The 13,901-nt window shown below is 36.4% G+C and overlaps 1 protein-coding gene across 50 annotated transcripts in view; it reads right to left on the bottom strand.

Annotated features, from left to right (window-relative positions):
- Positions 1-3,491: 3,491 nt before the first annotated feature.
- NDUFS4 (NADH:ubiquinone oxidoreductase subunit S4) overlaps positions 3,492-13,901 on the bottom strand; it is a 696,041-nt gene continuing 685,631 nt past the window's right edge. For all 50 annotated transcript variants that reach the window (XM_050794140.1, XM_050794119.1, XM_050794155.1 and 47 more), the window contains one exon: positions 3,492-3,701. In XM_050794140.1, the coding sequence (XP_050650097.1) occupies positions 3,598-3,701 (104 nt within the window). In that variant the 3' untranslated portion in view covers positions 3,492-3,597. The remainder of the gene's footprint in view (positions 3,702-13,901) is intronic.

Here is a 13,901-nt window from a genome sequence, read left to right on the forward strand (position 1 = left end):
AGCCACTGTGCCTGGCCAGAAGTTAAGAGCACTAGTTGAAGACAGTATTTTATTTACTTTTGGCTTTGGGATGATTTTTTTTTCCTTCAACTTTTAAGTTCAGGGATACATGTGAAGGATGTGCAGGTTTGTTATATAGGTACATGTGTGCCATGGTGGTTTCTGCAGATCATCCCATCACCTATGTATTTTGCCCAGCATCCATTAGCTATTCTTTCTGATGCTCTCCTTCCCCCACCATCACCAATAGGACCCAGTGTGTGTTGTTCCCTGCCATGTGTCCATGTGTTCTCATCTATCAGCTCCCACTTACAAGTTAGAACATGCAGTGTTTGGTTTTCTGTTCCTTTGTTAGTTTGCTGAGGACAATGGCTTCCGACTCCGTCCATGGCTCTGCAAAGGACATAATCTCATTCTTTTTTATGGTTGCATAGTATGCCATGGTGTATATGTACATTTTCTTTATCCAGTCTATCATTGATGGACATTTAGGTTGATTCCATGTCTTTGCTATTGTGAATAGTGCTGTAATGAACACACACATGCATGTATCTTTATAATAAAATGATTTATATTCCTTTGGGTATATGCCCAGTAATGGAATTTCTGGGTCAAATGGGATTTCTGCCTCTAGGTCTTTGAGGAATCATTACTCTGTCTTCCACAATGGTTGAACTAATTAAACTCCTACCAAGAGTGTGAAAGCATTCATTTTTCTTCACAACTTTACCAGCATCTGTTGTTTTTTGACGTTTTAATAGTAGCCATTCTGACTGGCATGAAATAGTATCTCACTGTGATTTTGATTTGCATTTCTCTAATGATCAGTGATGCTGACCTTTTTTTCATGTTTGTTGGCTGCATGTGTGTCTTCTTTCGAGAAGTGTCTTTTCGTGTCCTTTGCCCACTTTTTAATGGGAGTTTTTCTTATAAATTTAACTTCCTTGTAGACTCTGGATATTAGTCTTTTGTCAGATGGATAAATTGCAAAATTTTTCTCCCATTCTGTAGGGTGTCTGTTTACTCTGATGATAGTTTATTTTGCTGTGCAGAAGCTGTTGGATCCCATTTGTCAATTTTTGCTTTAGTCGCAATTGTTTTTGGCGTTTTTGTCATGAAATCTTTGCCCCTGCCTATGTCCTGAGTGGTTGTTTTGGGTTTTACGTTTAAGTCTTTGATTTTGAGTTAATTTTTGTATATGGTGTAAGGAAAGGGTCCAGTAAAACTGGGTAACTTCTTAACAGGTTTACCTTATTTCTTAAAGTTTACCTTTCATCTGAAATAAAATTGTAAAATAGTAATTATTAAAATGTATATTAGTCAAGTAAGGCTTAAGATGGCCAACATATGAAATGTAGTGGGTTTTGTGTGTGTATGTATACAATTATAAAAATATATATTACCATACAGCTGTACGGTAATAATTTAGCCAGTGTATTAAAAGCTGAAATAAATGTAAAAGACCTCCCCTTTTCCTACAACCAATGGTATCCATTAAAGTCACCATTAAGAATTTCTTATATATCTACTCTAATATATTCCAAGTACATATATGTAAGCATCTGCTGCCTCACCTCACCCCCACATGTTATCTACTATTCTTGGTGTTTTTCACTTAGCAATATACCTTGAACTTCATTCCAAAAAGCTAATATACTTCTTTTGTTGTTTTAAATAGCTGTATCATACTCTTGAACTCTATTCCCCCTTTAATAGATGTTTAGATTGTTTTGACATTTTAGCTACTAGAAACAACTTTACAATAAACATCTTTGGACATTTACCTCTGTATATCCCACAGGCTATTTGCCTATAAGTGCCCTTTTCAAATTAAATGGAATACGAAGTTAACAGTTTGGAAAAAGGCTGCCAATATGCTCTCCAAAACTCTGTCAATGTGCTATTGTTTTCTGAAATGCAGTTGTAAGAAAACATATATTTAGTTTATAACTTTGGAAACATCAAGTAACATTAAAAATCCTAAGAAATCGACTAGGCGCGGTGGCTCACGCCTGTAATCCCAGCGCTTTGGGAGGCCGAGGTGGGCGGATCACGAGGTCAGGAGATCGAGACCATCCTGGCTAACACGGTGAAACCCCGTCTCTACTAAAAATACAAAAAAATTAGCTGGGCGTGGTGGCGGGTGCCTGTAGTCCCAGCTTCTAGAGAGGCTGAGGCAGGAGAATGGGGTGAACCCGGGAGGCGGCAGAGCTTGCAGTGAGCGGAGAATGTGCCACTGCACTCCAGCCTTGGCGACAGAGCAAGATTCCGTCTCCAAAAAAAAAAAAAAAAAAAAAAAAAAAAAAAACCTAAGACATCATCTGCCATTAACTCCATTAGCTATTTTTAATTATTTTCATAACTAAAAATAGAGTATGAGTTTTGCAGACAGACAGACATAAGTTCAAGCCCCAGATTTGGCACTTAGGACTGGCATAACTTTAAGATATAGGGTCTTACTCTGTTGCTCAGGCTGGAGTGCAGTGGCATGATAGCTCACTTTAGCCTTGACCTCCTGAGGTGAAGTAATCCTCCTGTCTCAGCCTTCTGAGTAGCTGACTACACATGAATGCCACTATGCCAGGCTAATTTATTTATTTTTAAAATTATTTATTTATATATTTTTATAGATGGAGTCTTGCTATGTTGCTCAAGCTGGTCTCGAACTCCTGGCTTCAAGTGATTCTCCCACCTCAGTCTTCTGCATAGCTGGGATTATAAGCATGAGCCACAGTGCATGACCTGTGTGATCTTGAGCAGACTATTTAATCATTTTCAGCCTTGATTTTTGTCTTTTCTTTGCAAAATGGGTAAAATAATAGTTCCTGCTAATAGGGTTATTATGAGGGTTAGTATACAAAGTGTTTTTTGAATAGCCAAACAAAGCATGTGTTTGTTTAACTCATAATGTATGACCTAAATGTTTAACAATAAAAGCATGTATCTGCTTATAGTTCAAAAAAACAACTGAATATTACAAATCCCTGTGAATGAACTGATTTTTATTTTCTCTGAGTCTTAATTCCTAAGAATATGAAATCTTCACCTGAACTCCTCATAATCAGGAAGTGTTGATTTCTGGGCAGAGATTATTATGAAATGCAATTCATTCAGGCTCAAAGTACCTTAGTAAATTATAAAGTAGTAATTAAAAGAAGAGAACTTTAATAATGATGGGACAGGGGTTTAAGTTTGTAAGACTGCAGTGTTATCGTGTACTTCTCTACCTATGATAAAACAATTTCTAAGACAACATTTTAATAATGTTGGCTGGTGATTTATAAACAATATTAACTTGAGAATGGCTATAAAAAGCAAATATAAAACTTCAATGTTGCAGCTGATTTCAAGCATTCCTGGTAACAGATTCTAAGTACCAAGATTTCCCAGAAGTATGATCACCTCAAATCTTCTCTATATATAGGAAATTGAAACATGCCCAATTTGAGCCATCAAAAGACATTTAAAATAGACACCACAAAATGTATCTATAGTTTAAAGGTCAAATTTATTAGGAGATTAAGCGATGTATATGGACTATAAATACTGCACAGCTGACTTTATTTACAGTCAAGCACAGATATAGTCAGTGCCAACCTATTTTGTGGATACTCTTGTTCTTTTGTTCCAAGAAAAGTTTGCACCATAAGACTTGGACTTGGGTTTTGGAACCTTCCTCTCTTCAACGTCATAGCTCCATCCTAGGAGGAAAAAACAAAGACAAATCCACAGAAACAGAATTAAAGAGGATACCTGAAAAGCACAGCAAGCGGAGGCTAGCTTTTGTAACTTAATGTTCACTTATCATCAAGAGTATATGTCAACACATCTGAGATATACTTACTATTTGTTCCCTTATAATCCTCTGTGAGAAAAGGGTCCAAAAGATTGCCTACAGATTATTTACCATATCTCAAGTTAAAGATGTAAACTATGATTCAGTTTCTCCTTGTTCAATTACTGATATCTATGTATTACATTAAAATTTCCATTGCTCTATGTGGTTTAACAAAGGACTTTAAAAACAGTTGCAATGAAGAGCGATGAACAACATAACCAACCTCACTATTCTTCCAAAAATTGGTTTCTTTACAAGAGTTAGTTTAGAACTCTTCCAAAGGGATATAGAAAAATATGTACGTGTGTGTGGGTGCGTGTGTGTACTACATAGTTGAAGTGGACCATGAGAGTTTACTTGGTTCAACCTCCTGGACTTGGACAGGCTACTGATTAAACTCAAAAAGATTTTAAACATTTATTTCAAGGGCTATCTCACTAATTAGACTCACATGCGAGTACCCGATAAACGGTGCAAACTGTTAGGCCTGACCAAAGGCCCACTAGATCAGAATCTTGGGTAGGGACCCAGGAAACTACACTTTATCAATTCCAGGAGATTTTTATGCATACAAAAGTAAGGGCCACTAATCAAAGTTGTCTATTCTCTTCTGAGTATTTATATTTTCCATCCAAAGTCATTTCAGCATTTTGTAATTTTGAAAACTGGGTATATGTATGTCTACATTTTCTGTACTAAGTTCTATTCTGTAGTTCTCCTAAAACATGGGAAACAAATCAACATCCTCCTCCTTAAAAATATAATTAAGTCATTCTTTTATTCCCTAAGCTAGGCAACTCCTGTAACATTCACTTTTCTTCATAAAATCCATTTTCCCACACCTGTAATTTATTCTTCTCTTAGGATTTTATTCAAAGAACTCATCTTGAAACCTCTAATTCATGGCTGTATCATGCAGTCACGTATAAAACGTCCAAAATGTGATTATTATATGGTCTAATTAAGTGAGCTTCTTGATCTTGGTGAGTATAGTACCTTCTGCCACAAAGCTTACATTTCAATAGTCCCTTAGTTAGTACTCAGTTTTACCACAAAAGTTAAGCCTATGAAACTCAACTCATCAAAGTATACTACTGCTACTGTACACAAAGGAAAGTAACAACATTTAACAGAGTATTTTAATTTAAACTTTTAATCTACTTTATCCATAACAGAATATTACATTCCCAACTGCTGGAACTCCATCTCCAAAGAAAGTCCAATAACTATAAGGAAATGGGGAAGCAGGAAAGCAAATGAAACATCAGAATCCAGGAGAGAAAATATTAATTTACTTGCTCAACATAATCTTATTTTCACAGAGTAGAAAATACGTTTTGAGAACTTTCTTATCCATTAAAAAAAAGTTACAAAGCTATAGCTTACTTTAAGAGAATCTGGACTTATAAAGTATGTACGTAACAAGTAGTTATCTCCATTTCAAAAAATTTACTAAAGGGCATAAGAAAAGTTTATATTTCATAAGGTTGTCATGAGGATTAAAGTACACGTCTTGTACTTCATATGGATGTCATAATTCATGTAAAGTGCTTAGAAAGCACCCCCACTTAACATTTATTGAGTTCTATGAGAAAGAACCTTTATATGAAGTAATATTATCCCCCTTGTACAGCTGAGTAAACTGAGGCTCAGAGAGGTTAGGTAACTAGCGTAAGGTCACTCAGCCAAGAAGGGACAGAATCAGGATTTAAACACAGCTGGCCAGATTTTGGAGGCTACGCCTTACCTATTATGCTACACTGTCTCTTGTGGTTTATAGTAGGCACTCAATAAATGTTAAGTATTATCTGGTCCTCAAATTTGATTCACAACTTCCTAGCACCATGTCTCTATATAAATTTCCATTACATTAGAGCCCACTAAATTTGAATTTGTGATGTTTTGGGTATAGCTAGCTATAATCTAACCTAGTTATTAACTACAGAAACGGGTTTTGGTAAGCAAATTAATACTGTGATCTGAGCATAACAACTTTAAAATTATAAACTTCTTAAGCACTTCCCATATTAACCAGCAAACGATGCTGATAATTACAAAAAATATTCAATTTATTAAAGGAGGTATAACAATATTTACCAAGCATTGCCATTCATTTGATAAATAGTATTGATTGCCAACTCCATGTCAGAGACTGTTTTTAGACAGTGGAGGCAGACTAGTGAATAAAACAAAATTTTCCTGAACTTCTTGAAGTTAGTAGGGGAAGAAAAGTTAGTAAGTATATAGTATATTAGGTGCTAATACAGTAATACCTAAATTAAAAATGTGTATTACATCCTAGTAAGTACTAAGGAGAAAACATTTTAGATGGGGTATACAGGGGAGCCCTCCCTCCCTGAGAAGTGGGCAGAGAACAGTAACTGCAAAGGCCCTGAGGCAAGAGCATTCCTGGTGCACTAGGTAGTATGTTCTAGTCCCCATGCTGAGTGCTTGAAATGTACTTTTATTGAAATTTTATGTATGGAGTTTATAGGTTGCATGGCTATAAGGAAGGCATTGTATATATCTTAATTTTACATTAACTTAAAAAAATATAGAGAAAATAAACAGCCTAAGGTCACAGGGCTAATAAGTGGCAAAACCAGGATTTTAACCCAGATGGACTTTAACACCTAACTACTTTATTAATAAAACTACATTTCTTTTATTTTCTCTTTTTTTTTTGAGACGGAGTCTCGCTTTGTTGCCCAGGCTGGAGTGCAGTGGCGCGATCTCAGCTCACTGCAAGCTCCGCCTCCCGGGTTCACGCCATTCTCCTGCCTCAGCCTCCCGAGTAGCTGGGACTATAGGCACCCGCCACCATGCCTGGCTAAGTTTTTGTATTTTTAGTAGAGATGGGGTTTCACCATGTTAGCCAGGATGGTCTTGATCTACTGACCTTGTGATCTGCCCACCTCGGCCTCCCAAAGTGCTGGGATTACAGGTATGAGCCACCACGCTCGGCCTAAAACTGCATTTCTTTAAAAATATTCTGCAATTACAAGTTTTATCTATTTCATTCATTTCCTTTTATTTGAAAAAATATGTTGAAAAGACTTTTAAGAATCCCTGGGAAATCTATGTTCCACATATGCTCTCCCACAATTGTGAGGAAGGAAATGGTTTCTAGTGTAGATTCTGTATTTGGTTATAATGACAGCTGGAAAATTAACCCAAGACCTCCATAATCTTTTCTTGCCAAATGATAGGTAAGAAACCTAAATCTCTCTCCTCTTACTACCTCCCAACACACACTCACCAGGTCAATAAAGACATTAGGAAAGAAACTGCAGAAATGAGAAAGCACTCAAATATCTAGGAACCAGTAATATACACACAAACACAAACCTGATAGTCACTTTCTCATTCACTCAATTATCCTTTCAGCCACCAGGGAGAATTCTCTGTACTACATCAGATCTCAGACACAGATCTAATATCTATTCTGGTTATGGAGTTTCAAAATGTGGTCAGGGTCACTGCAATGTGAGAAGAATGAAGTTTTATACACATAAAAGAACAACTGGTTTGGGTTTTTTCCTGGTAACTAAGGAGTGAGCTGGCTCCGGGGAATTGTGAGCCAGATTACAGTTGCCAGATTATTGTTGATAACAACAATAAATAGAAGTATCATGACAGGGATTGGAATGTGGATGGGCAAAGCACCCTGTGAAAAACAAACAAAAATACACACAGAAGCAGCCTGCATTTGCTAATAAGATCCATCTCTATATAATTACCACTGACCACTCATGATTGTTAGGATGTGTAGGGCAAAACATTTATTATCTTCCCATTTCTCTGTGATAAACAACTTTGTTTCCAAAGTTGCACATGCAACTGTGCTTCCCTAAATGCAAAGGAGTATATGAGGAAGTCCAATGACAATTCACAATAGAGACTAAAACTAAAGAAAGAATCCACGGACATCTTTGGATTTTCTATTCATTATTCAGAAAACTTTTCTACTATGTAGGGCTGTCATCATAATAAACATTTGCTGTTTTTTGAGATACTGTTAAGAATCTGATCACATTTCCAAGCATCCTCCTCCTTACAGTGCCTGGATGAACAAATTTACTGGTCCCACTATACTCGAATATAAAGGTTACCTGAGCAAACAGTGAAGTTGAGCTAAAAAGGACAACACTTGAAAGGACATTAAGCATGTGTGCTTAAGAATAGGTAAGTTACACAAATTATACTCATCTTTCCTACTTCCTATTTGAAACTTGTTGCTAAAAAGAAAGAATATATTTTGCAAGAAATAAAATATAGATATTAAATGTTTAAATTTCTATAACAGTGTCCTTTTTAACCCTAAAATAGATAAATATATATATATATATTTTCTTTTTTTTAAAGAAAGAGCCCAAACTTGTTCTTCTGAATGGGAACATGGAAGTGAAAATACTTGCACTCTCCGAAGAATGCTTATATGCTTATATAAAATGAAGATATAGTCTACAATCATAATGGTCCCATATGTTGTCCTATAGGGTACTGAAAACCAGCCCCTTGCTCTTCCCAGCTGTGCAACAGAAGAAGATCAAAGCAATGGAGTCCAAGGCAGCTGCCCCAGGGATGGGTAAAGCTCTCAGTGCTGCCGTCACTTCCTAGAGGACAGTAGCCATATGGCACAGATTTGCCACAAACCCAACTACCAGCACCTAAATGATGAGAAGCTGACTCCCTTTGCTGTTTCACACACTGAAATGCTTTCACAAAAATAGCTTGAACTTTAAGCCCTAGTATCACTTCCCTTTGGAAAATGCTGTAGTAAACTTAAAATGTGATCTTTAACATCCCATGCCCAATTTTTTTTTCTGAAATATGCCAGTTTATTTTGTAGATCTCCACATTGTGGTTGGAATATTCTATTTCCTATGATATAAATGGTATAATCTTTTCAAATGCCAAAAATCCCCAACCTCTGAACAAAACCAGGCCACAATTAACTTACGAATTCCACATATAAGACAGAAAAATAAAATCAATTCCATTCATTTTTATGCAGAATCATTTCATTTATGGTTCAGTAATATAAAAATACAAACATCCATCAGTTCTTTTATTGCTTGCGAAATGTTTTACCTCAACCTTGATTGACGTTCTGTTAAAGGTCTTTCTTCTCTAATAACCTAATCTCAAACCCTGACATGAGTTTGGAAGTGAACAGCTAAATGATTTTTCCTACTCTCCATTTGTGCACGGAACAAGAACTACCACATAATTTGGCACAAACTGACATAACTGACAGTCACTTCCAACTGAAGCATGGGATCAGAAGAGCAAAGCTTTGGGAGGCCAAAGCAAAGTACACTGGTACTTGGCAGGTTTCTAGATTCTTCACCAGGCTATGCACCCATATTATATCTGGCTGAAAGCAGAGCATAACCCTAACATATAATTTTAAGGAGCAGAAAAGAAAAATAGCTTTTTAGGAATTTCACTTTAAAAGTATCTTTACTTTGAAATTACCAATTAGATACATAATATGGGGGTAGGGTAGGGTAGGGGGTAAATGGTTCAGAATAACGTAAAAGTATCCTAGATCTTTAGAAAATACTATGGAGAAATAACAGCAGTTTTGGATACACTGCAAAGCAAGTCTTCCCATAAGTTTATATAAAGTGATTTAAACAAGCAAATAAGGTGAAAACATGAGGCACCTGAAATATTTGTTAGATTAGTAGTACCCTACACCTGCTGTAGCTGTGACACCTCTAAATACTGCTTTGATGTGACAGTCAACGGCTCCTTGAAATTTTATCTTTTCAAATAATATACTTGTTATGTAATATTACTATTATTTTCAAAAGAGTAGTTGGAATTATTCAGCATTTGCCACAAAACAAACCAAGGTAGTAATCCACTACTCCAGCTGTTGTGTTCCAAAAGTACATCTGAAAATCAGTCATTAGAAATTTAGAACACATTTTTCTGGAGAAAAAAACTACACAAATAGCCAAAAACCACTCCCAGAGATCTGCAAGCTACTCATAGGGATTCTCAGAATCCTATTTAATCTACAATATACCAGAAATGTCACTAAGCCACCATATATAATTCTCTCTAGCTCTCGCGCGCGCTCTCGCTTGCATGCTCGCTGTCGCCCTTGCCTTAGCAGTATTTTCCTAGCCACAGACAGGATACGGGATTAGACACTGGGAGGAAAAAGCTATGTATATAAAAAAAAATCTTTCGTGAATTCACCTATTAACTAAAGTTTGTGACTCCTAAATCAACACCTATGGTGCTTCTCTGGTCATTTGTGACATGTGGAGAATGCCAAAAAATTTGAGTCCTGTAACACACATTTCTAAATGAAGGGAAGCAGGATAATGCTCTGCCTTCTTGTTTCAGCTCTCATACTGTAAACAAGCATACTTTCTGTGCTCTATTTAGTGCCAGTTTTTTTGCATTTCTGTGCTGGTTTTTGGTAATTTCACTGTTTAAAATGGTCCCCAAACAGTGTGCTGAAATGTTATCTAGTGTTCCAAGAAAGCTGTGATGTGCCAATACGTGTTTCAGATAAGCTTTGTTTAGGCATGAGTTATAGTGCTGTTGGTTGTGAGTTCAATGTTGATGAATTAACTGTATTAAATAAGGTGTCTTTAAACAAAAACACACATAGAAAAAGGTTATGTACTCATCAGATGACAAACTATGTGACCAGAGGCCTGCAGGAACCTAACCATGTATATCCCCAGGAATAAGAATTCTTGCTAATTTAGTGTTTCATAGTGACTTTAAAGAACGTAACTGTGGGGCCTGGCACGGTGGCTTGTGCCTGTAATTCCAGCACTTTTGGAGGCCGAGGCAGGCAGATCATGAGGTCAGGAGATCAAGACCATCCTGGCTAACACGGTGAAACCCCATCTCCACTAAAAATACAAAAAATTATCCAGGCATGGTGGCGGGCACCTGTAGTCCCAGCTACTTGGGGGGCTGAGGCAGAAGAATGGTGTGAATCTGGGAGGTGGAGCTTGCAATGAGCTGAGATCGTGCCAGTGCACTCCAGCCTGGGTGACAGAGCGAGACTCCGTCTCAAAAAAGAAAAAACAAAAAACAAAAAACATTAACTGTAAATAAGGAGAATCACCTATAACTGATAGATACATAAAGTCTGTCCTTTCTCGTAGCTTTGACTCCCCTCTCAACCCAGTCCTGGAAAAATCAGTTTTGTCTCAATTTGCAATTAATCTCAACGTTTCTTTACCCTACATAAATCTGTGCTGTTTGACTTGTCCTTTGAACTGGTTATAACATTTGCCCTGCTCCCTTATATCAGATGAGTAAAATCCTTCAATACATGTTTATTGTATATCTATGCTAGAGTCAATGTATCTTTTTCTGGAAAATTTAACAATTTTGGAGGTCCCCTTGAGACATCTTACAGATTTATCGACCAAATGCAGGCAAACTTCTTCATCAAAGAAATGGTATACCTTATGCTTAAGCCTGCATACGTCTTTTCTTGGCTCTAAAAGGTGAATCCAGCAGCAAGAGAATTCTGCTGACTCTGGTCTTTTGCTCTCTACTAATCTGGGGAATTGGTTTTGCAATCTGACCATCTGATGATCCCCGTAAATGGATTAATGGTTTATAGAGGTCTATTCTCTGTTGGGTAGGAAAAAAATGGAGAATCTAGTTTGTTAATCTATTCTATTTTGGACTCAAATCAATTAAGAATTAGTACTCAGAAAAGAACAGCTCTTTGGTATTTCATCATTTTGTATTATTAACTAATGGCTGAAAGTTTAGAACTGAAGTTATAAACTCTGTGTGACTATATGTCTATCAATGTCTGTATAGAGAAAAGCCTTACTGTGCATGTATTTAAGGCTTTTCTACCTTTAGGTGGCATTGATGAATTAGATTATAAAGTCTTTTTAAGGAACTCTGTTCTGATTAGCTTATAGAGAAAAATAAGTGATTATGTAAATTGAATCTTAAAATTTTCAGAGAAGAAGAAAATGGAACTTCTAATACGTTCAGTGTGCTAGAAATTTTTAAGAGTACTTAAAGAGTACTCTTAGAGCAACTAACAAACATTTTGAGACTTCAAGTTCATATCGTGTAGGTAAATCTTGACAAACAAGACTAATAATTTTGGTTTAATAAAACAGCAAGGTTTTCTCTGGTTTATCAATGTTAAATATACAAACAGACTTTTATTCCACTTGTGTATTTTTTTAATTACCAAATATGTTTACTGATCAAATAAGCCAGAATTACTTGTTTAATGTTTAGTCATGAAAAATGTAAACCTATGATTAACCAAATTGATTCATTATTGACAACTTTATTTCAACAATAATTATGTTTTGTAATATGTCACCTTCAAAATTAATTTCCAAGATCGTCAAGTAATTAATAGATATTTATTAGATATCCAGATCTTTTACTTATTTTTTAAATTATTTTTTAAGACTAGTGGAGTCAAGCTGTGGGAGTGGAAAAGGAGTAACGAAATCTGTAATCGGTTGTGATCAATTAGTTGTGAACCCTAGATCTCTTCTAAGTAAGACAGAATACTAATCCATTGATAATGATAGGGTTCAGGACATGCTACCCTAAAATAATGGCACCTTGGCATTTGAAGAAACAGAGAAGGCCACTCTGACCTCCTCCCACCCTTGTACCTTGAAGTAGACCATAAAATAATTCCCTGGCCTTCTCATGGAAGAAATCATAAGACATTCATGTGCCCTATAACCCAGAGGCAAAGAATATTACAGAGGGATGGACTTAAGAGAAGAATCTGAACAAACAGGCCTGGCTACATTCTCTCTAGCTTATTACTACTGGATCATACTTTCTTTATCCATTCATATTTCCACACACAATGTACTTCTTCTTCAAATTTAGCATAAAATACACAAGTATTCCTGTTTCTTTGGGTTTTCATTTTTGAAGGGTCCTGTATCACATAAAATTTACATTAAATATGTGCTTTTCTATTTTTAACTGTCCTTTATTATAGGAGATGCACCTATGTGATGGGTGAGAAAAGACATATTTTCTCCACTATAATTACTAAGCAAAATTTTAAATGTATATACTCTTGCTACTTATTTTCATATGCTACAGAGAGGCTGTATCTCTGGGTTCGTTAGTGAACATTTTCATTTTTGCCACCTGGAGAAGCTGGAGTATAAGGAATGCATATAGCTATAGAAAGTTACGTGTATTTATGAGATCTGTTAGTCTACTAAAATGCTGATGTGTAACCATTTCAATTATCCATCTCCCAGTTTCTCTATGGAATCAGTCACTTTGGTTAAAAGTTACATATAAATGAAACTCGAATAGGAGAAATGGTGGTAGAGAGGTAAAACTCTGCATGCAAGGTTATGAGATATGTTTTTGTTTATTAAAGGAAAAAGAGAATAGTTATGTCCTCAAGTAAAGTGACTGTGCCAGAAAGAGAAAGAGAATGCTAAGAGCTAAGGTTCTTTACCATCATATTACTTTCTATGTTTAAGTTTTATTGTGACTTTGCAGTGAGTGGCCACATATCATTTCTCAGGTACCTGTGATTCTATATCTATCCTAACTGTTCACATCTCCTGACAACTTTTGATATTTACCTTCCCACAACTGAATCCTAAATGTAAAATAAAACTTTCAGGATATCATTGCACCTAGAATTATCTTTGAGATTCCCTAGAGGGCCTCTGGAAAATTACAAAGATATATTCTTTCATTTTGTGAAAACAGAGGTGCTAAAAAGAATTAGGTTTATTTTATATGCTATAATTTTTTTTTTTTTTTTTTTTTTTTTTTTGAGACGGAGTCTCGCTCTGCCGCCCAGGCTGGAGTGCAGTGGCCGGATCTCAGCTCACTGCAAGCTCCGCCTCCCGGGTTCACGCCATTCTCCTGCCTCAGCCTCCCGAGTAGTTGGGACTACAGGCGCCCGCCACCGCGCCCGGCTAGTTTTTTGTATTTTTTAGTAGAGACGGGGTTTCACCGTGTTAGCCAGGATGGTCTCGATCTCCTGACCTCGTGATCCGCCCGTCTCGGCCTCCCAAAGTGCTGGGATTACAGGCTTGAGCCA

Source organism: Macaca thibetana, chromosome 6 (assembly GCF_024542745.1).
Source record: "Macaca thibetana thibetana isolate TM-01 chromosome 6, ASM2454274v1, whole genome shotgun sequence".
NCBI lineage: Eukaryota > Metazoa > Chordata > Mammalia > Primates > Cercopithecidae > Macaca > Macaca thibetana.